This window comes from Scyliorhinus torazame, chromosome 2 (assembly GCF_047496885.1).
Source record: "Scyliorhinus torazame isolate Kashiwa2021f chromosome 2, sScyTor2.1, whole genome shotgun sequence".
Lineage (NCBI taxonomy): Eukaryota > Metazoa > Chordata > Chondrichthyes > Carcharhiniformes > Scyliorhinidae > Scyliorhinus > Scyliorhinus torazame.
In genome coordinates this window covers 265,345,145-265,369,816 of record NC_092708.1, presented here as the reverse complement: position 1 = coordinate 265,369,816, position 24,672 = coordinate 265,345,145, and the positions used below count along the sequence as shown (strand labels likewise).

The 24,672-nt window shown below is 46.0% G+C and overlaps 1 protein-coding gene across 2 annotated transcripts in view; it reads right to left on the bottom strand.

The window, feature by feature from the left end:
- Positions 1–238: 238 nt before the first annotated feature.
- The window catches only part of vps39 (VPS39 subunit of HOPS complex), a 233,704-nt gene continuing 209,270 nt past the window's right edge, over positions 239–24,672 (bottom strand). For both annotated transcript variants that reach the window (XM_072486723.1, XM_072486733.1), the window contains exons 23-25: positions 21,637–21,771; positions 7,413–7,504; positions 239–4,964 (exon numbers count right to left, since the gene is read on the bottom strand). In XM_072486723.1, the coding sequence (XP_072342824.1) occupies positions 4,883–4,964; positions 7,413–7,504; positions 21,637–21,771 (309 nt within the window). In that variant the 3' untranslated portion in view covers positions 239–4,882. The remainder of the gene's footprint in view (positions 4,965–7,412; positions 7,505–21,636; positions 21,772–24,672) is intronic.

Genomic DNA, 24,672 nt, shown 5'->3' with positions numbered 1-24,672 from the left:
GAGAGAGTGCAAGTAAGGAGAAAAGAATTGGACATCTTTAACTTTGTCCTCCTATCAGAGGTTCTTTGCTTGTGAGACACTTTTGCTCCCTCCCCCCATAAGAGATCAGAAACACACTATCTGGAGAATCTAAGAGCCCACATCCCTGCCATTGTATTAGGCAAATGCATTTGATCAGCAGTGTTGTCACCCGCTTCAAAACCATGTTGCAAATTGAAAAATGGGCTTTGCACCAATGCAACAGGCTGTAAAACAACCATTTTACCTTTTATTAAAGAACAGTAACATGGCTGGCAAGCAACCTCTCAACAGGTAAGCTAGTTGAAAATATGGGAATTATGCAATACAAAGCTGTGTAATGCACCAAAAATGAATTCTATTAATCGCAGTTGAAATTATTGTAAAAGTTAATCCGGGTCCATTTCTTACAAAGCTGAGAATGTTCCATATAAATACTTCTCTCAATAAACAGAATATAAAGAATGAAAACAATGATTTTCACCACACGTTGCATGAATTCCCGATGCCCAATTTCTTTTGGGCCTCCTCTCCTGGTGTAGACTCTCTGGACAAACAGGTCCACAAGAACTGCTCTCCTCATATTTATAAGCTATTTGACGTCAGAAGGTTTTGCAGCTGAGCTTCAACACATTGCCAGCTGACATAGATACATATCGCCACTTTCAGTCCGTCTTCAACTAGTAGTGATCAGGCTGACTTTCTGCTCCCAAGCCAGAGACTGCATTCTGGATTAATGCCGGCATGTTTAGACAGTGATGAAATGAGGCTTTAGGGACATTGTATCCTAATTCCTGCTTTGAATGAAAGGACCTAACAGCCTACAGCAGGAGCCCAAATACTTTTATCTCCAAATTCCCTAAAGTGCACACTTCACAACGCTCAAAAAAACACTTTTATAAGTAAACCATTCTTCACCAGCTAATTTTCAAAAAAGCAGCACGAGTCAATAAAGTAGAACAGAAAACATTATTTACATTTATACAAACATACAAATATAGCTTAAATTATACAGAAGCATTCAATATAGCAGTCATCAGAATCCTCATTAAGCACATTTTCTTAAGTTTAATTTCTAAAAGGAGTAGAAAGTGCACAATTATTTCAATCTACAGGAGTTTGGTGTGGCACAGTACTATCAAAACGTAGAACTTAAATTTCATGTGTGAGGAGAGAAGTGCTAAAGGTATTACGGCATATTTTTCAAAAAAAGAATTGCATTTGATGTTGGTATTCACAGTATTTTCCCTTCCTGTCCTGATCACTGTCTCCATACCAATCCCCTGCAATAAGATAGAGGATCAGAAGGACATGTAGTAGATGGGACTAACTAGAAACATGATGACAGTTGGTGCAGATTTTCCCTCGTCCCATTTAGGCACTTCAATCCACTTAAAAACTAACGCTGTGTGAATTATGTTACCGTACATTGTAATCAGTAAGTTTTGTGAACTCCCATTTAAATCAGAAGATTCTAGGTTCAAGTCGCTCAACATCACTTGTGCAAGTTGACAGGCAGAGCTGCATTGATTTATTTGGAAGTTGGGAAGCAAAGTAAACTGCCACAAAGCAGTGATCTACGAGCCTGACTCTTTGCACTTCAGCTTCAATGCTACATTCATTCAGTTGCTGTTTGAAGAACTTGATTATGCAACAACAGCTTCTCAGTTGAGGAACTGTGAGAGAAGCCCAATTCTGGCAACGTTTGCAACTTTTGCCATACAAATAATAAAGTGTAACTTGCAAGTACTTTATCACCTTCTAGTTTTCTGTCATATTCTCTTGAAGACACTAATGCATGAGTACAGTTCCACAGGTGCTAGCTGTTCTACAGTACTTAAACAATGGAAGCAGTATTAATTTGTGAACTTAAACTACGATTAATGATTATTTGTCAAGGAATAACCAATTTTCCTGTACCTAGGCTATGGTCTAATTTTACCCTGTCCCAAAGTTGCTTTGGCTGCAAGTTCACCGAGCACAGGCTTTCCTCATCTGTCAAGTGGCACATTTACCCACAAATACATTGTGGAATCTCAAAGTTTGGTAAGTACAAGAATAAAACTTTGTTGTTGGAGCACATTAAGCAATTTCTACCAGTAGGGTTCCTGGGAATTTAACATTCTCGTTTTTATTGGAGAGGGGAGGCAAAAGAAAGATGACAAGCTCCTGACTTGAACCTAAAGAAATCTGTGGGGTTAAGTGACCAACTTTTGATTTCATAACATTCCTCAGGAAGATGGAAGTCTTTCAACGTTACCTCAGTGTTCGGACAGATTTGGGATAGGAAGGAGAATCAAATTTTAGAAAGACAGAATTATCAGATCGGGCATTCATGCCAACCAATTTCAACTAACGCTGTAAAAAACACACGTAACAGATTTAAGGATACTAAGTCACAGTAACGCTCTTGGAAAACAAATGCACTCCCGCTATACATGAACCCCACTTTATTTGGCATAAATGTTCTGTTGGATGTCTTCAAATAAACAATGCACTAAATTAGGGACAGTTTTCTATTGCAGATCTGCAGATGTATAGAACACATTGCGATCATCTCAAACTCAATGTAACCATCCTAGACAGCAGGAAATTGAAGTTTATATCCAATCAGTCAGTCAGCATTGAAATTTACAGGGCCATTGACTCTTCCTTCTAGATGGTTAATAAAAACTTTCATTCATAAGCTTCCTTGGGACAGTCTGAAGTACAAAATGTGCAATAAGGAAACATTTATCACATTTAAACATGATCACTGGGAGATTGAAATTAAACCCATACAGAAAGCAACACTGAGCTGTCACATTCTCCACGTCACTGTAAATTTTAAAGTTGCTTGGTGCCGAATTGTCATAGTTGAATCAACCTTCTTCTCTGCTTGGTACTTAATATAATATTGTTAGTGTGGTATTGTCTTCTGTTGTACCATTCATTCAAGCTGTTTTTGAAAAAGAATGTATTCATGGTTGCTTCTTTAATTTGCGTCCTCAAAAGTGTTCCTTACTTTCCAGTTATTATCCCATTCTTTCCAGTTTTCCCATTTCAAGTAGAGAATGATTTATGGTTTACAAACTCAGATTCATGGACAGTCTTGGCGTCTGGTTGACTCAACAGAAGGCAGAATTATATATTTACCTCCCTTCAAAACTTGCTTGTTTTCCCTTTCTCCTGCAGGGAAGCTTGGGTCTTAAGGACATCATGTCTTAATTCTAAGCTCAGCATCAATATAACTATGCATATTTGAGCATTGAGAGAGATTGACATACAAAGTCTTGGGGATGTTCTGTACCCTCAGTTCTGCTAGTCTGATCCTTACAAAAATCAATAGCAAATTGTGAAAGTTTCTCAACCTCCATTTTTTGGTCTCCAACTGTTTTCCCGTTGTGCTCTTTGAATTGCTGTTGAAACGCAAATAATCAATCGTATGCATGTAAGCTTCAGTTTCCCAGCTGGTTGCATGCACACCTCCGAATCAACCCTTCACACTTCATGTTATTGCATTCCTTTCATTGGAATATATATCCTGTAGAGGATCCAGGTGAGAGGGTGCAGAATGGCTATTCTAAAGCCTCCCACTCCAGAAAAAGAAAGAAACATTGAGCAAATAAAATATGAACTCACTGCCAAAATCTAGATACCTATTAAAAATTACATTGGAACAAATTCAATCCTATAACTAGACCTTTTCCATTGCATTCAGTGACATACACAAAATACATCCCCATTCATTTGGAGCACTATTTAAAGTTCACTTTTTTGGTTATCTCTGTAGCCAAAGAACATTTCTGCACCATTGTTTTTTTTTTCTCTCTTCACTCCTGAAAAAAGTGACTGGGATGAGACTCCATTGGTACCCTATCCCTCCAGTATCTGACTCACATGGCCGAGACAGAGAATTTTACCCAACAGTTGCATGGGCAGAGGCAACACAGCTGAGCTTGGTCTGATGCTTATCCAGCTTTTGCACAGTGCAACTTCCATGTCGAATACTGGATAGCAATCAGAAGCAAAAATTGTGGCTAATTGTTATCTTCTTAAAACTGCAGCCACACAATTGTTGCCTAGCCCAAGAACAGATGGGGAATGGTTCTGTACTTGTATTAAAAGTTGCATTGCTTTTTGGGGATTTAAAAGTGAAAGAAATATAAGATAGCATGACGTACAATAAAAAAATTTCAATTTAAACTGGGCTTCTAAGCAAATTCAAAGGCAAAACGTGACAGATACAACCAACATTGTGAACATTTATGGATTCATGATCCGAAGTAGATCAAATAAGCTTCATAATTTTTATCCCGTCATAAGCCAGAGGGTGTAATGGTAAAGGTGTCCCACACCAGTAAGTAAACATGCCACTTCAATATAATATATTACAGTTTTTTTTGTATGTTAGAACAAGGCACACAAGCAAACGAGATGTGGATGCAAAGGTCAAGTGGTACAAACGAAAAAGAATGTTATGAACAGAGGGCTTAGGTAAAAAACCCTCAAAATGTCACACCTCTTCATAAGGAATTTAATTTCTGGTGAAATCTAAAAACCAACAAGTGTGCTTTCAGACTCTGGGGATGTGCTCTGATGTAGTGCTATTGTCTTTCATGAAATGGCAAAAGTTCAAATATACAATTATTCACAAGAAATAGCTTCCAGTTTTTCAGCAACTCCCCAATGCAAGCAGAAAGCGGACATGCCAGTAAGAGTATCTGTACACAATTATTAATTAAGTTAATAATATATCGCGCAGTGCACATCATATGGCCACTCATCCTCCAACAGCGAATCAGGCCATGATCTGAAATTCCATCTTGTTCAACTGTCCATCTTGAGAAGAAAAAGATCTTGCAACCTGATTGAACTGACACACTCACGTCTCTGTGGGACAAACACTGCGGTCTTTGCAGCAGAAATAATGGACCACAACTCCATTGGGGTAACGCGCAAAAGCACTGCAGGAGAAGAAACAACATAAATAACCAGGTGAATAAACAGTTTTAAAATATCACAAGTAGGTAAAAGAGCAACGTTTCTGTGGAATGTATGGTTCATTAAGGATAAACAATGGCGACGCCTCCACAATAGTCCGGGCCCCACAAGGCTGTGTATTTAGCCCCCTACAATACTCCTTATAAACACACACAACTGTGTGGCAAAATTTGGCTCCAACTCCATCTGCCAGTTTTCTGATCACACGACCGTAGTGTGTCAGATCTCAAACAGCGACCAGTCACAGTACAGGAGGGAGATAGAGAACTTAGTGGCATGGTGCAACGACAACAATCTCTCCCTCAATGTCAGCAAATCTAAGGGGTTGGTCATCAACCTCAGGAAGTGCACGCCCCGGTCTCTATCAATGGTGCCGAGATGGAGATGGTAGACAGCTTCAAATTCCTAGGGGTAAAGATCAACCATCTGTCCTGGTCCAACCACGTCGATGCTATGACAAAGAAAGTACAACAGTTCCTTTACTTCCTCGGGAAATTTGGCATGTCCACAATGACTTTTACCAATTTTTATAGATGTACCATAGAAACCATCCTACATGGCTCCATCACAGTTTGCTATGACAACTGCTCGGCCTGAGACCGTAAGAAAATACGGAGAGTTGTGAGCCCACCTCCCATCCATTGACTCTGTCTACACCTCCTGCTGCCTTGGGAAAGCAGCAGCAAAATCAAAGACCCCTCCCACCCATGTTTTTCTCTCTTCCAACCTCTTCTATTGGGCATAAGATACAAAAGTTTGAGAACATGCACTAATAGATTCAAAAACGGCTTCATCCCCACTGTTACCAGACCCGTGAATGGCCCTCTTATGCACGGAACTGATCTTTCTACGCATCTTCTCTACAGTTGTAGCACTATACTCCATATGCTGCACCCACTGTCTGTATTTATGTAATCGTGTACTTTTTGTATGTTGGCAGGTTTTCATGTATGGAGCAATGTGCCTGGACTGTACGCACAACAATATTTTTCACTGTACCTCGGTACATGTAACAATAAATCTAACATTAATTTGCACAACAAGAATGTCAGAATGCAGCTCACTCAAGACACCAGCAGCTCTATTGAATGGCAGTGCTACTGGGGGGCTCTATTGAATGGCAGTTGGAGGGCCACAGAGAGGGGGGGCAGCTCCCTGCCTGCCCCGAGTTAATATTGCAATGGTGGGATCAGGTTGAGCATCAGTTGCCCTTAAGGCCCTCAATTAACAGTGGGCAGGAAAGCTGTCAATGGGCCTTCCTGCCATGGACTTTTCAAGGTGCTTGTTTTGGGGGGGATGGGGGGTGGCAAAGTCCCTACCTACTACCCTCTTGCCTGATTAAATGCCCAACCACCAAACTTGCAACAGGTGAGGGCACAAGATTCTGCCTAATGGGTCTGTTGTATCAATCTCCAGCTTGAACTAGATATTTTTGAGCATAAGGCGTTGTTAATAAATCAGTTTGTTAACTCTGCGACTGCTTTTCATTCTTTAAAGCTCTCTATAAAAATACTACACACCATATTGGTTCGGTTTTATTTGAAATCTCTCACAGCAATAATAAAAAACAAGGTTACAGTCAGCTAAAGGCTCAGCTGTTTTAACATATGTCATGTGCAACAGACCTACATTTTGAAAGGTAATCCTAAATGGTCACCTTTCTCAATGCAAAACAAAACTCCCACCACAACACATCTTAAAATTAATGGGGTGTCATGCAACAATGCCCCGAGAACTTGGCCTACGTTGCTTGGGAGGTAGTTAGCAACAGTCCCTCTGTGGGATGCAATCTAACCTGTAGTGTTATCACCATCGAGACCAATGCACTAGCAGAACACATACCTAAAGCAGCATGCTATTTATATATTGATAAACTCAAAGTGAAGAACCGAGATCCATAGTGCAGGGCAGCATCCGATGATGCAAAGAGTAAGTGGAAAGGTTATCAGGCAATTTAAAGTTTTTATGCCAATACAGGTATTTTTAAAACCTGATGACTGTGAGAGTGGAAAGTTCCCCCAGTGTGTAGGTCCTTGAAAGAATGAGAAGATTAGGTGACTTAATAATGCATCCAGATTTCAAACAAAGTGTGAACATCGAAAGGAGCATGTGAAACAGTGCATGTGGACCTTGTAATCTTTTTTGAATAAGTTTATTGTGTATCGCTCCTAATTCATCATTCCTGATTATTTATCCCAATGATGCCCTCCACGGGCACAAGTCACATTTGGAAAGTGTAAACATATACTACTAATGCTAGGTATATTCGCAGGACAAATGGAAACCATAAAAAATGTATTATTTTTGGTGAAGACGCGGTGACTCCAAATACCAATCGTTGTCTAGGAGTTAAATAAGGTTACATTTCAATAGGTAACTATTTGCAACTGGGAGAAAAATGGAGACTGAACCTGTTTCCAATTTTCTTCTTGCAGACTCGGCAGATTTTCTCCTCGGTTATGATGCATTTCACCTCCTGATGATAAATTCTCTGCTCCTGAATCTATCAGATAAGAAAGAACAGAACTTGCATTTTCATCAATCATAACTTCAGGATGGTTCAAAGTGATTTACAGTCAATAAAGAACCTTTGAAGTGTAGTCACTGGTGCAACGCAGTCAAATGCAACTGCTGTTTTCGGCACAGAATTGGACAAGACATTAAGAAACCCCCCCTGCTGTGTCATGGGATCTTCTATATACACCGGAGGGAACTATCTGGTTCAACGTCTCACCTGAAAGATGACATCAGCACTCATTCAGTATATAAGGAAAGTAGGAAGGAACTTAAGCAACGAGTCAGGAGGCTAAAAGGGGTCACAAAAAGTCATTGGCGAATAGGGTTAAGGAAAATCCCATGGTTTTCTACACGTACATAAAAAGCAAGAGGGTAGCCAGGGAAAGGGTTGACCCACTGAAGGACAGGGGAGGAAATCTATGTGTGGAGCCAGCGGAAATGGGCGATGTACTAAATGAATACTTTGCATCAGTATTCACCAAAGAGAAGGAATTGGTGGATGTTGAGTCTGGAGAAGGGTGTGTAGATAGCCTGGGTCACATTGATATCCAAAAAGACGAGGTGTTGGGCGCCTTGAAAAATATTACGGTGGATAAGTTCCCAGGTGTGATGGGATCTACCCCTGAATACTGAAGGAGGCTGGAGAGGAAATTGCTGAGGCCTTGACAGAAATCTTTGGATCCTCACTGTCTTCAGGTGATATCCCGGAGGTCTGGAGAATAGCCAATGTGGAGCTGAGTCCACAAAAGATCAGCCATGATCTCATTGAATGGTGGAGCAGGCTCGAGGGGCCAGATGGCCTACTCCTGCTCCTAGTTCTTATGTTCTTTGTTTAAGAAGGGTAGCAAGGTTTCCGGGTGCGGCGATGACCAGCTAAGTCACACGTTTCGGCAGCTCCCGGTGGAACGGACTTTTGGGCTCTTAATAAGAGCCCCAACGGCAATTTTAACGGCTAGAAGCACTGTGCGGTAAACCAGAAGGGAATCCCCCCTGGAAATGGATGGAAAAAGGAGAGGGAAGTGGCCAGATTGCAGTGGATCCTTTGGAGCAGCGGCAAGGAAGGCAAGCAAGAACCAAGATGGCGACGGAAGGTGGCAGTTTAACATGGGGCCCTGAACAACAAGAGTTTTTGAAATGTTGCGTGGAAGAACTTAAAAAGGAAATGAAGAAGGAGCTGTTGGCCCCGATATTACAGGCGATCAAAGGGCTAAAGGATGAGCAAAAGACCCAGGAGCGGGAGCTTCGGGTCGTGAAGGCAAAGGCTGCCGAGAACGAAGACGATATACAGGGCCTGGTGGTGAAGACGGAGATGCACGAGGCACACCATAAACGATGTGTGGAAAGACTGGAGGTGCTGGAGAATAACGCGAGGAGGAATAATTTAAGGATTCTTGGTCTTCCTGAAGGTGCAGAAGGAGCAGACGTCGGGGCATATGTGAGCACGATGCTGCACTCGTTAATGGGAGCGGAGGCCCCGGCGGGTCCGCTGGAGGTGGAGGGAGCATACCGAGTGATGGCGCGAGGACCGAGAGCAGGAGAAATTCCTAGAGCCGTAGTGGTGAGATTCCTCCGTTTTAAGGACAGAGAGATGGTCCTTAGATGGGCAAAGAAAACTCAGAGCAGTAGGTGGGAGAACGCGGTGATCCGCGTATATCAAGACTGGAGTGCGGAGGTGGCGAGAAGGAGGGCGAGCTTTAATCGGGCCAAGGCGGTGCTTCACAAAAAGAAGATAAAATTTGGAATGCTGCAACCGGCAAGACTGTGGGTCACATATCAAGGGAGGCACCACTACTTTGAGACGGCGGATGAGGCGTGGACTTTTATTGTGGAAGAAAAACTGGAATAAGCGGGTTATTAAAAAAGAACGTTTGAAACAAAGTGGTGGGGCGAGTATGGGGGGGCGAAGAGGGGGGAAAAGGGGGGGGGGGGAGAAAAGATGAGTTTTATGTTATCAATCCTGCGATGCGGTAACTTTTCTCTCTTCCACAGGTGGTGGTGGAGGGAGGAAGGGAGGTGGAGGAGCTGGGGCGTTGGCCATGGGGGGGCGGGGCCAAAAGGGAAGCGCGGGCTTTGTTCCCGCGCTATGATAATCATGGCGGGAATAGGGAAGCAGGAAGGAGGGGGCGTTGCACGGTGCGAGCCGAGGTCACGGGGGGAAGCCGAGGTCGGCCAGAGTTTGCTGACTTCTGGGAGCAACATGGGGGGTGTAACTACGCTAGTGGGGGATCTAGCAGGGGGGGGGGGGGGGGGGGGGGAGTTACTGGGTTGCTGCTGCTGGGGAGAGGGGGGAGCCGGAATGGGGTGGGGTGGGCACCGCCTGGGGGGGAACACAGCTGCGTGGGAACCGGGTGAGGAGCTGGTAAAAGGGGATGGCTAATCGACAAGGGGGGGGGGGGGGGTAAAAAGCCCCCCAACCCGGTTGATCACGTGGAATGTGAGAGGGCTGAACGGGCCGATAAAGAGGGCACGAGTACTCGCACACCTTAAGAAACTTAAGGCAGACGTGGTTATGTTACAAGAGACGCACTTGAAACTTATAGACCAGGTTAGACTACGCAAAGGATGGGTGGGGCAGGTGTTTCATTCGGGGCTAGATGCGAAAAACAGGGGGGTGGCTATACTAGTGGGGAAGCGGGTTATGTTTGAGGCAAAGACCATAGTGGCGGATAGCGGGGGCAGATACGTGATGGTGAGTGGCAAATTACAGGGGGAGGCGGTGGTCTTGGTAAACGTATATGCCCCGAACTGGGATGATGCCAATTTTATGAGGCGCATGCTAGGACGCATCCCGGACCTAGAGGTGGGAAAGTTAGTAATGGGGGGAGATTTTAATACGGTGCTGGAGCCAGGGCTGGACAGGTCGAGATCCAGGACTGGAAGGAGGCCGGCTGCAGCCAAGGTGCTTAAAGATTTTATGGAGCAGATGGGAGGAGTAGACCCGTGGAGATTTAGCAGACCTAGGAGTAAGGAGTTTTCGTTTTTCTCCTATGTCCACAAAGTTTATTCGCGAATAGACTTTTTTGTTTTGGGAAGGGCGTTGATCCCGAAGGTGAGGGGGACGGAGTATACGGCTATAGCCATTTCGGATCACGCTCCACATTGGGTAGACTTGGAGATAGGGGAGGAAACAGAAGGGCGTCCACCCTGGAGAATGGACATGGGACTAATGGCAGATGAAGGGGTGTGTCTAAGGGTGAGGGGGTGCATTGAAAAATACTTGGAACTCCTGATCACGGGGAGGTCCAGGTGGGAGTGGTCTGGGAGGCGCTGAAGGCAGTGGTTAGAGGGGAGCTGATATCAATAAGGGCACATAAAGGAAAGCAGGAGAGTAGGGAACGGGAGCGGTTGCTGCAAGAACTTCTGAGGGTGGACAGGCAATATGCGGAGGCACCGGAGGAGGGACTGTACAGGGAAAGGCAAAGGTTACACGTAGAATTTGACTTGCTGACAACGGGTACTGCAGAAGCACAGTGGAGGAAGGCACAGGGTGTACAGTATGAGTATGGGGAGAAGGCGAGCAGGTTGCTGGCCCATCAATTGAGGAAAAGGGGAGCAGCGAGGGAAATAGGGGGAGTGAGGGATGAGGAAGGAGAGATAGAGCGGGGAGCGGAGAGAGTGAATGGAGTGTTCAAGGCATTCTATAAAAGATTATACGAAGCTCGGCCCCCGGATGGGAAGGAGAGAATGATGTGCTTCCTGGACCGGCTGGAATTTCCTAAGGTGGAGGAGCATGAGAGGGTGGGACTGGGAGCACAGATCAAGGTAGAGGAAGTAGTGAAAGGAATTAGGAGTATGCAGGCCGGGGAAGGCTCCAGGACCGGATGGAGTTCCAGTCGAATTTTATAGGAAATATGTGGACTTGCTTGCCCCGATACTGATGAGAACCTTTAATGAGGCGAAGGAAAGGGGACAGCTGCCCCCGACTATGTCGGAGGCAACGATATCGCTTCTCCTAAAGAAGGAAAAAGACCCACTGCAATGCGGGTCCGATAGACCTATTTCCCTCCTAAATGTAGACGCTAAGATTCTGGCCAAGGTAATGGCAATGAGGATAGAGGATTGTGACCCGGGGGTAGTCCATGAGGACCAAACTGGGTTTGTGAAGGGGAGACAGCTGAATACGAATATACGGAGGCTGCACGGGGTAATGATGATGCCCCCACCAGAGGGGGAAGCGGAGATAGTGGTGGCGATGGATGCCGAGAAAGCATTTGATAGAGTGGAGTGGGATTATTTGTGGGAGGTGTTGAGGAGATTTGGCTTTGGAGATGAGTATATTAGATGGGTACAGCTGCTGTATAGGGCCCCGATGGCGAGCGTGGTCACGAATGGACGGGGGTCTGCGTATTTTCGGCTCCATAGAGGGACGAGGCAGGGATGTCCTCTGTCCCCATTATTGTTTGCACTGGCGATTGAGCCCCTGGCAATAGCATTGAGGGGTTCCAGGAAGTGGAGGGGAGTACTCAGGGGAGGAGAGGAACACCGGGTATCTCTTTACGCGGACGATTTATTGGTGTATGTGGCGGACCCGGCGGAGGGGATGCCAGAGATAATGCGGATACTTGGGGAGTTTGGAGAATTTTCAGGATATAAGCTGAACATGGGGAAAAGTGAGCTGTTTGTGGTGCATCCAGGGGAGCAGAGCAGAGAAATAGAGGACTTACCGCTGAGGAAGGTAACAAGGGACTTTCGCTACTTGGGGATCCAGATAGCCAAGAATTGGGGTACATTGCATAGGTTAAACTTAACGCGGTTGGTGGAACAGATGGAGGAGGACTTCAAGAGATGGGACATGGTATCCCTGTCACTGGCAGGGAGGGTACAAGCGGTTAAAATGGTGGTCCTCCCGAGATTCCTCTTTGTGTTTCAGTGCCTCCTGGTGGTGATCACGAAGGCTTTTTTCAAAAGGATTGAGAAGAGTATCATGAGTTGTGTGTGGGCCGGGAAGACCCCGAGAGTGAGGAAGGGATTTTTGCAGCGTAGTAGGGATAGGGGGGGGCTGGCGCTACCGAGCCTGAGTGAGTACTACTGGGCCGCCAACATCTCAATGGTATGTAAGTGGATGGGAGAAGAGGAGGGAGTGGCGTGGAAGAGATTGGAGAAGGCGTCCTGTAGGGGGACTTGCCTACAAGCCATGGTGAAGGCGCCGTTGCTGTTCTCACCGAAGAAATACACAACAAGCCCGGTGGTGGTGGCTACTCTGAAAATTTGGGGGCAATGGAGATGGCATAGGGGAAAGACGGGAGCCTCGGTGTGGTCCCCGATAAGAAATAATCATGGGTTTGCTCCGGGGAGAATGGATGGGGGATTTGGAACATGGCAAAGAGCAGGAGTAACACAATTGAGAGATGCGTTTGTAGATGGGACGTTTGCAAGTCTTGGAGCGCTGACCGAAAAATATGGGTTGCCCCAAGGGAATGCATTCCGGTATATGCAATTGAGGGCTTTTACGAGGCAACAGGTGAGGGAATTCCCGCAGCTCCCGACGCAGGAGGTGCAGGACAGAGTGATCTCAAAGGCATGGGTGGGGGATGGTAAGGTGTCAGACATATATAGGGAGATGAGAGACGAAGGGGAGATTATGGTAGACGAGCTGAAACGGAAATGGGAAGAAGAGCTGGGGGAGGAGATTGAGGAGGGGCTGTGGGCTGATGCCCTAAGTAGGGTAAACTCATCGTCCTCGTGTGCCAGGCTAAGCCTGATACAATTTAAGGTGTTACACAGGGCGCATATGACTGGAACACGGCTTAGCAAATTTCTTGGAGTAGAGGATAGGTGTGCGAGATGCTCGAAAAGCCCAGCGAATCACACCCACATGTTCTGGTCATGTCCGGCACTACAGGGGTTTTGGGTGGGGGTGACAAAGGTGCTTTCGAAGGTAGTGGGGGTCCAGGTCGAACCAAGCTGGAGGTTGGCTATATTTGGGGTTGCAGAAGAGCCGGGAGTGCAGGAGGCGAGAGAGGCTGATGTTTTGGCCTTTGCGTCCCTAGTAGCCCGGCGCAGGATACGGTTGATGTGGAAGGAAGCCAAGCCCCCGGGTGTGGAGACCTGGATAAATGACATGGCAGGGTTTATAAAGCTGGAACAGATTAAGTTCGTCCTAAGGGGATCTGCTCAAGGGTTCACCAGGCGGTGGCAACCGTTCGTCGAATACCTCACAGAAAGATAGAGGGAATGGAAAAGAAGAAGACAGCAGCAGCAGCCCGGGGGGGGGGGGGGGGAGGAACCAGAGAGATTCTCAGGGATGTTAATATACAAGTATAATATGTATAGGTTGTTGTTATAGATAATTGTATATTGGACTGTTAAAACATATTTTTGGAGAATATTTATCTGGGACAAGGCAGTTGCCATTTAGTTTTGTTTTTGTTTATATATTATTTATTTCTTGTTTATAAAACTGGCCATTGTTATTTATATTGTTATATTACTGTGTAAAGGATACACAATGTACTGTGATGGTTGGCCAAAAATGTTCAATAAAATATTTTTTTTAAAAAAAAGAAGGGTAGCAAGGATAATCTAGGGAACTACAGGCCAGTGAGCCTTATGTCAGTGGTAGGGAAATTACTGGAGAGAATTCTTCGAGACAGGATCTATTCCCATTTGGAAGCAAGTGGTCGTATTAGCGAGAGGCAGCACGGTTTTGTGAAGGGGAGGTCGTGTCTCACTAACTTGATAGATTTTTTCGAGATCACAAAGATGATTGATGCAGGTAGGGCAGTGGATGTTGTCTATATGGACTTCAGTAGGCTTTTGACAAGGTCCCTCATGGCAGACTGGTCCAAAAGGTGAAGTCACACAGGATCAGAGGTGAGCTGGCAAGATGGATACAAAACTGGCTAGGTCATAGAAGGCAGAGAGTAGCAATGGAAGGGTGCTTTTCTAATTGGAGGGCTGTGACTAGTGGTGTTCCACAGGGATCAGTGCTGGGACCTTTGCTGTTTGTAGTATATATAAATGATTGAGGAAGAAAATGTAACTGGTCTGATTAGTAAGTTTGCGGATGACACAAAGGTTGGTGGAATTGCGGATAGCGATGAGGACTGTCAGAGGATACAGCAGGATTTAGATTGTTTGGCGACTTGGACGGCGAGATGACAGATGGGGTTTAATCCGGATAAATGTGAGGTGATGCATTTTGGAAGGTCTAATACAGGTAGGGAATGCACACTGAATGGTAGAACCCTCAAGAGTATTGCCAGTCAGAGAGATCTTGGTGTACAGGTCCACAGGTCACTGAAAGGGGCAACACAGGTGGAGAAGGTAGTCAAGAAGGCGTACGGCATGCTTGCCTTCATTGGCCGGGGCATTGAGTATAAAAATTCGCAAGTCATGTTGCAGCTGTAAAGAACCTTAGTTAGGCCACACTTGGGAGTATAGTGTTCAATTCTGGTCGCCACACTACCAGAAGGATGTGGAGGCTTTAGAGAGGGTGCAGAAGAGATTTACCAGGATGTTGCCTGGTATGGAGGGCATAAGCTATGAGGAGAGGTTGAATAAACTTGGTTTGTTCTCACTGGAACGAAGGAGGTTGAGGGGCGACCCGATAGAGGTCTACAAAATTATGAGGGGCATAGACAGAGTGGATAGTCAGAGACTTTTTCCCAGGGTAGAGGGATCAATTATTAGGGGGCATAGGTTTAAGGAGCAAGAGACAAGGTTTAGAGGAGATGTACGAGGTAATTTTTTTCACACAGAGGGTAGTGGATGCCTGGAACTCGCTGCCGGAAGGGATGGTGGAAGCAGGGATGATAGTGACGTTTAAGGGGCACCTTGACAAATACATGAATAGGATGGGAATAGAGGGATACGGACCCCAGAAGTGTAGAAGATTTTAGTTTAAAAACTAAAGGCTTGGAGCGCCGAAGGGCCTGTTTCTGTGCTGTACTTTTCTTTGTTCTTTGACATAGGAGCAGAATTAGGCTACTCAGCCCATCGAATCTGCTCCGCCATTAAATCATAGTTGATATTTTTCTCATCCCCATTCTGCCTTCTCCCCCCTATTAATCAAGAACCTATCTATCTCTGTCTTAAAGACACTCGGTGATTTAGCCTCCACAGCCTTCTGCAGCAAAGAGCTCCACAGATTTACCACCCTCTGGCTGAAGAAATTTCTCCTCATCTCCGATATATTTTTTTTACAATTTTAGAGTGCCCAATTCATTTTTTCCAATTAAGGGGCAATTTAGCGTGGCCAATCCGCCTAACCTGCACATCTTTGTGTTGTGGGGGCGAAACCCATGCAAACACGGGGAGAATGTGCAAACTCCACACGAACAGTGACCCAGAGCCGGGATCGAACGTGGGACCTCGGCGCCGTGAGGCAACAGGGCTAACCCAATGTGCCACCGTGCTGCCCACCTCATCTCTGATATAAAGGATCATCCCTTCAGTCTGAGATTGTGTCCTCTGGTTCTAGTTTTTCCGACCAGTGGAAACATCCTCTCCACATCCACTCTATCCAGACCTCGCAGTATCCTGTAAGTTTCAATAAGATCCGCCCTCATCCTTCAACAAGGTCCGACGAGTACAGATCCAGAGTCCTCAACCGTTCCTCATACAACCAGCTCTTCATTCCAGGGATAATTCTGGAGAACCTCCTCTGGACCCTTTCCAAGGCCAGCACATTCTTCCTTGGATACGGGGCCCAAAACTGCTCACAATACTCTAAATGGTGTCTGACCAGAGCCTTCTATAGCCTCAGAAGTACATCCCTGGTCTTGTATTCTAGCCATCTCAACATGAATGCTAACTTTGCATTTGCCTTCCTGACTGCCGACTGAACCTGCACATCAACCTTAAGAGAATCATGAACAAGGACTCCCAAGTCCCTTTGTGCTTCAGATTTCCTAAGCAGTTCCCCACTTAGAAAATAGTCTGTGCCTAAATTCCTCCTTCCAAAGTGCATAATCTCACTTTTCCACATTGTATTTCATCTGCCACTTCATTGCCCACTCTCCTAGCCTGTCCAAACCCTTCTGCAGCCCCCTCTGCTTCCTCAATACGACCTGTCCCTCTACAGAACTTTGTATCATCTGCAAACTTAGCAATAGTGCCTTCAGTTCCTTATTCCAGGTCATTAATGTATATTGAGAAAAGTTGTGGTCCCAGCACAGATCACTGAGGCACACCACTAGTCACCAGCTGCCAACCTGAAAAAGACCCCTTTACCCCACGCTCTGCTTTCTGCCAGTCAGCCAATCCTCTATCCATGCCAAGATCTTACCCTTAACACCATGGGCTATTAACTTATTTAACAGTCTCCTATGCGGCACCTTGTCAAAGGTCTTCTGGAAATCTAAATAAATCATGTCCAGTGATTCTCCTTTGTCTAACTTCCTTGTTACCTCCTCAAAGAATTCTAATAGATTTATCAGCCATGACCTCCCTTTGACAAAGCCATGATGACTCAGTTCTATTTTATCATGCTCTTCCAAGTACTCTGCGATGTCATCTTTAATAATGGACTCTAAAATCTTACCAATGACCGAAGTCAGGCTAACCGGCCTATAATTTCCCATCTTCTGCCTCCCTCCCTTCTTAAACAGCGGTGTTAGATTAGCCACTTTCCAGTCCTCTGGGACTCTTGCTGCCCCCAGTGATTCCCGAAAGATCACCACCAATGTCTCCACAATCTCTTCGGCTCACTCTTTTAGAACTCTGGGGTGTAGTCCATCCGGTCCAGGTAATTTATCCACCTTCAGACCTTTCGGTTTCCCCAGAACCTTCTTCTTATTGATGGTCACTGCACTCATCTCTGCCCCGTGATTCTCCTGGAGCTCTGGCATCCCACTGGTATCTTCCACCGTGAAGACTGATGCAAAGTAACTATTCAGTTCCTCTGCCATTTCTTGGTTTCCTATTATTACTTCTCCAGCCACATTTTCCAGTGGTCCAATGTTTATTTTTGCCTCTCTCTTACCTTTTCTATGTTGAAAAAACTCTTCCTATCTTGTACTCATTTAATCTTCTCTCCCCTTATTGCTTTTTTAGTTGTCCTCTGCTCACTTTTATAGTTTTCCCAATCCACTGGCTTCCCACTAATCCTCGCCACTTCATATGCTTTTTCTTTTGCTTTAATGCTGTCCTTGACTTGACTTCCCTCATCAACCATGGATGCCTTGTCCACCCTTAGCATGTTTCCTCCTCCTTGGGATGAATTTCTGATTTACCTCCCGAATAACTCCCAAAAATACCTGCTCTGATCCAGAAATTCCTTTTCTTGGAATCCATTGCCAACCTGATTTTCCCAGTCCACCTGCATATTGAAGTCCACCATGATTATTGTGATATTGTCTTTTTTACATGCTTTCTCTATCTCCTGATTTATTTTCTGCCCCACATCCTGACTACTGCTCGGGGGCCTGTACATAACTCCCATCAGGGAGTTCTTGCGATTTCTCAACTCTACCCACAGAGATTCTATGCCTTCTGATTCTATATCGCTCCTTCCTATTGATTTAACATGATTCCTTATTAACAATGCAACCCCGCCACCTTTGCCCATCTGCCTGTCCTTTCGATAGGACACATATCCTTGTATATTTAGATCCTAGCCCTGATCCCCTTGCAGCCACATCTCTGATGCCCACAACATCGTACCGGCCAATTTCAATGTGCTCAACAAGCTCATTTACCTTGTTCCATATACTGCACGCATTAATGTACAACACCCTCAGTCCTGCATTGACCACTTCCCTTCTCATACTTGTCACCTTTTTTGCTCTGCCTGAGGGCGATGTTGTTCTCGTATTGCACCGAAGTATCTGATTAATTATGCCCTCTTTCTCTATGAGCTTCTTAACTGCAGCTGAGATTGCTAGTACTGAGCTAAGTCTTACAAAAAATGGTTATAAGATAACACAGCATTTTAAAATTTTTCATAATAGAATTAATTTTAGTTTTTTGCCTTTCACCTTACCAGGGCCAAGAACCGACACATAGTCCCGCTTCCTAATCCCGTTGAATTATTTCTGTTGAAAGTTTTCCATTATCAATGTGAACATGAAAATAATTTAATTTTGGTCAACCAGATCAGCACTAAGCAATTCAAAGTCAGGGATAGGAAGGATGAATGTAGAGTAGTTTCCCTACTTGACCCCATGGTTTCAAGATAAAAGAATTTCACCACTTAAAATTTGAAATTTTCCCCACACGAACCATTCTTTAGCTTGTCTGATCAGATTGCCAAATTAGGGCACTTGATCAATATGGACCCATGCCCAAAGCATTTCTCATAAAATTCTTGCAGCCAGAGGAGACTGTTCTCATCAGCCTGTTATGATTTTGAATTAGAGTCTCAGAGGTGAACGGCCAGTGATTAGTCGTACCAATCAGTTCCCACAAGAGATTTTATAATGGGACAAGAGGGCAACAATTCACAAGAGTAAGACTGAATGGGAAGTGATTTTACCCACTAAGGATCTTTTAAATGCACAAGTTCAAGATGTAGGGCGCGATTCTCCAGAAAGATTTTGAAGTATGGTAGCGAGCGGGAGCTGCCGCAAACTTCTCGGCGCTCGGTCCAACAACGCTATTCAATGTTTATTGGTCCACTTAATGAGTCCACACGGACTTCACGTCGCAAATGAAGGCTCACCAGCCAATTTGCTGAGACCGCAATCTTATGCGAGACGGCCGAGACCAGCAGAGGGGTGCCGGACATTAGAATCCTCACTGCCTTCGAGGAACGGGCCCTAGAGATTACTGGGATGACAAAGGACAGAGCGGTCTGCGCATGCCGCAGAGGTGATGATCTACCATTCCCAACCAGGTGGACTGTCACATGTGAGTTGTTAATGCCATACAGACTGACCTATCTCTCCCACTGACCACGTGTTCATTCCCCCACAGGTCCTCCAGCCGAGGGCACCAACCCATCCAGGTGGCCCCATCCCCTGCCTTCCAAGAGACCACCTCAGAAGAGAGCTCAGAGGATGCTACAGACGATGCGTCACAGCTGTCATCCCCACCCTCCATCAGCGCAGAGACATGCACCTCGGTGGGCAATGTTAGTGGACAAATTTCTGGGGCACAATCTGGTGAGCATCATACAGTCGCTGATGCACATCAGGTGGAGGTAGTAACACCCAGGTTTGACAGCAGTCAGAGGGCTGTTGGATCCCAGGACCCAGTGGGGTTGCAGTTAGATGCTGAGCCTCCTGAACTGGTTTACCGGGAGCTGATGGAGATGTTAGGGAGCAGCCGGGACATCCAGAAGGAGAGGTCAGCGACACTCCCAACACGTCCATAACCGATTGGAGGAGTCCAAGAGGCTACGGGCGCAGGAGATATCACCGGTAATGCGTGCCACCGAGGCCAGCACTTCTAGGGTGGCGAACGCAGTGGAGAGCCTGGTGCACGACGTCGGCCGCATGAGTGAAGGTGTCCAAGGTATTTCGCAGTCGGTGATGGCCAAGGGCATTGTCGACTGTACGACTCGATGGTGTACATAACCCAGTACCAGGTTGACCTTGATGAGGTGCTGCGGGACATGTTCTGCTCTCAGGTGGGAATGACGGAGGCGCTGAGGAGCTTGTCCCAGTCGCACGTGGGCATTGCCGAGTCACTGCAAAGCATGGCCCAATCAGAGGGCGTCAAAAACATGTTGCAGATATTGGGGAGCTGCCAGATCCAGATGACACGAGGGCAGCTGGGGCTCAATCCAGCTGCCCCTCCATCCAGAGGTGAACCCCAGGCACCTATGGGCACCAAACGGGAGGAGGGGTGCTAGGTGACAACCCGGACCCATCTTGTGGACTGGCGACTGCCACCAGCTCCCCCGATTTCCACCCCTCTGGTCTGGTTTAGCACAGGGCTAAAGAACTGGCTTTTAAAGCAGACCAAGGCAGGCCAGCAGCATGGTTAAATTCCCGTACCAGCCTCCCCGAACAGGCGGCGGAATGTGGCGACTAGGGGCTTTTCACAGTAACTTCATTTGAAGCCTACTTGTGACAATAAGCGATTTTCATTTCAAACCGTGCCAGGAACTGGGCGGCAGGGCTGTGCATGTGCACCAGTGCCCATTCTCCCCCCCCCCCCCCCCCCCACCAAGGGCATCAAAGGCCACAGGATGTGGCAAGGAGCTGGCTGCCTCCACCTCTACCGTGTGCATCCTGGGGTTACACATAGACCTAGAGGTACAGCATGGAAGCCCAAACACAGAGGTTTACTGAGTGCGGGGGGGGGGGGGGGGGGGGCGCAAGGGTAGGTGAGGGGAGGGGGTAAGGAACGGAATGTGAGGGGGGGAGTGTGAGGGAGGGAGGGTAGGGATAGTGGGACAGTGGTGTACACTTGTATGGGGAACATTAAAATACACTCACCACAACCAGTATGATGCCTCTGGCTCTTGGTTCTATGATGCGAACCAACCACCAATCCCATGAACCCCCGCCCCCATGCCACCACTTGACATGCCCTGCCCATGTGTACCCGGCCAGGACATTGCCCGTGGCTGGGGCCCATCCCCTGGGTGATCAACCCCCTGCCCCGAAAACCCCAGCCCCCCAGGGCGGCCCAACCACAACCGGGGCTGCACCTCCCAATTCCCGTGCCCTTCCCATGAACACGGGGGCAACAAGCCTCGGGCTCATTGCCTGTGAGCGGAGATAGCTGCTCACCTCCTCGTCTCCCCGTAGAACCCCATTCGCCAGGTTCGCTTTTTTCAAAAGGAGTACTAATCAGCGCCTGCTTGACCACTTACTAGGGAGGCCGCTGAATCACAAGAGGCCGTTGGATGTGGGGTGCCTCCCGTCAATTATATGGAAATATGGCTTAAGTGGTGATAATTGGTTTCTCTGCATGTTACGGTGGGATCACGATTTCACCTACAGGAGTGGGGTGGTTGCATCGCAATGGTTTGACGCCTGCGCGGTTCTCATATTCGGTCTCTCCTGTTATTCACCGGCCGCATTTCGCGAGAGCGAGTGCGATTCGAGGCCAGAGAATCGCGGCCATAGTTTAGCCCACTGGAAATGCAAACAACAGCAGTAATGGAACTCGTTTTCTTGTCACTGGAGAGGGAATGGGAAGTACTTATGTTTGTTGGGATGCTATGCTTGGATTAGGAATATTTATTAAATTCAATACATTAAACCTTTAGGTCTTAGTACTTACACGAAGGAACTCTGCATGAAGGAGACTTTTCATAACTTGATTGCAACGGCGTCTCTGTGCATTTCCTTCAAGAACATTCTCCAGAAATACTTGAATCTCCCGGATTTGCGTGTTGGCAGGAAGCAAATTCAAGGTCTACAAAAACATTTTTTAAAAAATTACAGATAGAGGAAAAACACCCTCCATATAAACAGGGAAATACAGCTCTGTAAATATAACCTAACAATATTTTACAATAGTGTAAAAATTTTCCCAGTGTGTAATAGTCAACTATGAGGGCAGCACGGTAGCGCAATGGTTAGCACTGCTGCCTCACTGTGCCAAGGACCCCGGGTTCAATGCCGGCCCTGGGTCACTGTCCGTGTCTGCATGGGTCTCACCCCCACAACCCAAAGATGTGCAGTGTAGGTGAATTGACCACGTTAAATTGCCCCTTCATTGGAAAAAAATAATTTTAAAAATAAGTTAACTATATGGTCATCAGGACCACTGAGTGATACTTACATGAAAGATCTTCAATGCGCATATTTAGCGTGGGTTGGCCTACTAAATTGCCCCTTAATTGGAAAAAAAATGATTGGGTGCTCTAAATTTATATTTAGAAAAATAATTATTGTGAACATAAATAGACACAAGGAACAACAAAAAAACTGCAGTAGTTTGTTCAATTTCAACATCTAGATAATGCAATCAAGCAACTCATGGGACGCTAGTGTATCTCAGCAGAACTATGCACATGCACTATCCCACATATATTGGGTGGGTGGGTGTGCAGTGTAAAGTGAAGAAACCAGGCTAATCCCAGTATAAAGGGGATGGTCCTGAAGTGAATCGAAGTCAGAAGATCAGTAAGAAAGGAACCTGTAAAATACTACATTTTATAGAGAAGGTAAACTCCAGAAAAATGGGTCAACATGGTGGCGCAGTGGTTAGCACTGCTGCGACACGACACCGAGGGCCCAGGTTCGATCCCAGCCTTGGGTCACTTGTGTGTGGAGTTTGCACATTCTCCCGGTGTTTGCATGGGTTTGCTAAATTCTAATCCAAATCATTAATATAAATAACAGTGGACCGAGGACTGATCCCGGAAGCATACTGCTGGTTACAGGCCTCCAGTTTGAAAAACAAATCTTTACAACCACCCTTTGTATTCTGTCGTCAAGCCAATTTTATATCCAATTGGCTACCTCACCCTGGATTCCCTGAGATTTAACCGTATGCAACAACCTCCCATGCAGTACCTTGTCAAAGGCCTTCCTAATGTCCATGTAGACAACATGGACTGCACTGCTCTCATCTACCTTCTTGGTTACCCCTTCAAAAAAACTCAATCAAATTCGTGAGACATGATTTTCCATTCACAAAGCCATGTTGCCTGTCCCTAATCAGTCCCTGCCTCTCTAAATGCCTATAGATCCGGTCTCTCAGAATACCTTCTGACAACTTACTCACCACAGACGTTAAGGCTCACCTGTCTGTAGTTCCCAGGCTCTTCCCTGCGGCCCTTCTTAAACAAAGGCACAACATTTGCTACCCTCCAATCTTCAGGCATCTCACCTGTGGCTGTCGACGATTCAAATATCTGCGCTAGGGAACTCACAATTTCCTCCCTAGCCTGCCACAACGTCCTGAGATACATTTCATCAGGTCCCGGGGATATATCTACTTTGATGCGCTTTAAGACTTCCAGTACTTCCTTCTCTGTAATATGTATACTCAAGACATCACTATTTATTTCCCCAAGTTCCCTAACATCCATGCCTTTCTCAACAGTAAATACCGATGAAAAATATTCATTCATGATCTCACCCATCTCTTGTGCATTTGCACATATATGACCTTGTCAACCCTGAAGAGGTCCTACTTTCTCCCTAGTTACTCTTTTGCCCTTTATGTATTTGTAGAAGCTCTTTGGATTCTCTTTTGCCTCACATGCCAAAGCAATCCCATGTCCCCTTTTTGCACTCCTGATTTCTCTCTTAACTCTACTCCGACAACCTCTATACTCTTCAAGGGATCCACTTGATCCCAGCTGCCGTAGCATGTCATATGCCTCGTTCTTCTTTTTGACCAGGGCCTCAATATCCCGAGTCATCCATGGTTCCCTACTTCTACCAGTCTTGCCCTTCACTAAGAGGAATGTGCTTACCCTGAACTCTGGTTAATACACTTTTGAAAGCTTCCCACTTACCATCTGTCCCTTTGCCTGCCAACAGACTTCCCCAATCAAGTTTTGAAAGTCTAATACCATCAAAATTGGCTGTGCTCCAATTTAGAATTTTAACTTTTGGGCCAGACCGAACATTCTCCATAGCTAACTTAAAACTAATGGAATTATGATAACTGGTCCCAAGGTGATCCGTCACCTGCCCTTCCTTATTTCCCAAGAGGAGGTCAGGTTTTTCCCCCTCTCCAGTCGGGCCATCCACATACTGAATGAGAAATTCCTCCTGAATACACTCAAAATATTTCTCCATCGAAGCCCCTAATGCTATGGGTGTCCCAGTCAATGTTGGGAAAGTTAAAGTCTCCAACTATTACCACCCTATTTTTCTTGCAGCTATCTGTAATATCCATACATATTTGCTCCTCAATTTCCTGCTGACTATTTGGGGGCCTGTAGTACAATCCTATCAAAGTGATCTCTCCCTTCTTATTTGTCAGTTCTACCCACAGACTCAGTGGGCAAACCCTCAGATATATCCCCCCTCCGTACTGCCATGATATTCTCCCTAATCAAAAATGCAACTCCCCCCCCTCTCTTATCTCCTGTTCTATCTTTCCTGGAACATTGAGCTGCCAGTCCAGCCCCTCCCTTAGCCATGTTTCAGTAATAGCTATAATATCCCAGTCCCATGTACCCATCCATGCCCTGAGTTCATCTGCCTTGCCCATTCAGGCCCCTTGCATTGAAATAAATGCAGTTTGATTTAGAATGCCCTTGCTCTCTGCCCTGCTTTCTCAGACCATCTGTCCAGTCATGTTTTGTACACCCTCCCGATATTTCTCTAAGCCTCACTGGACCCATTCACCGAG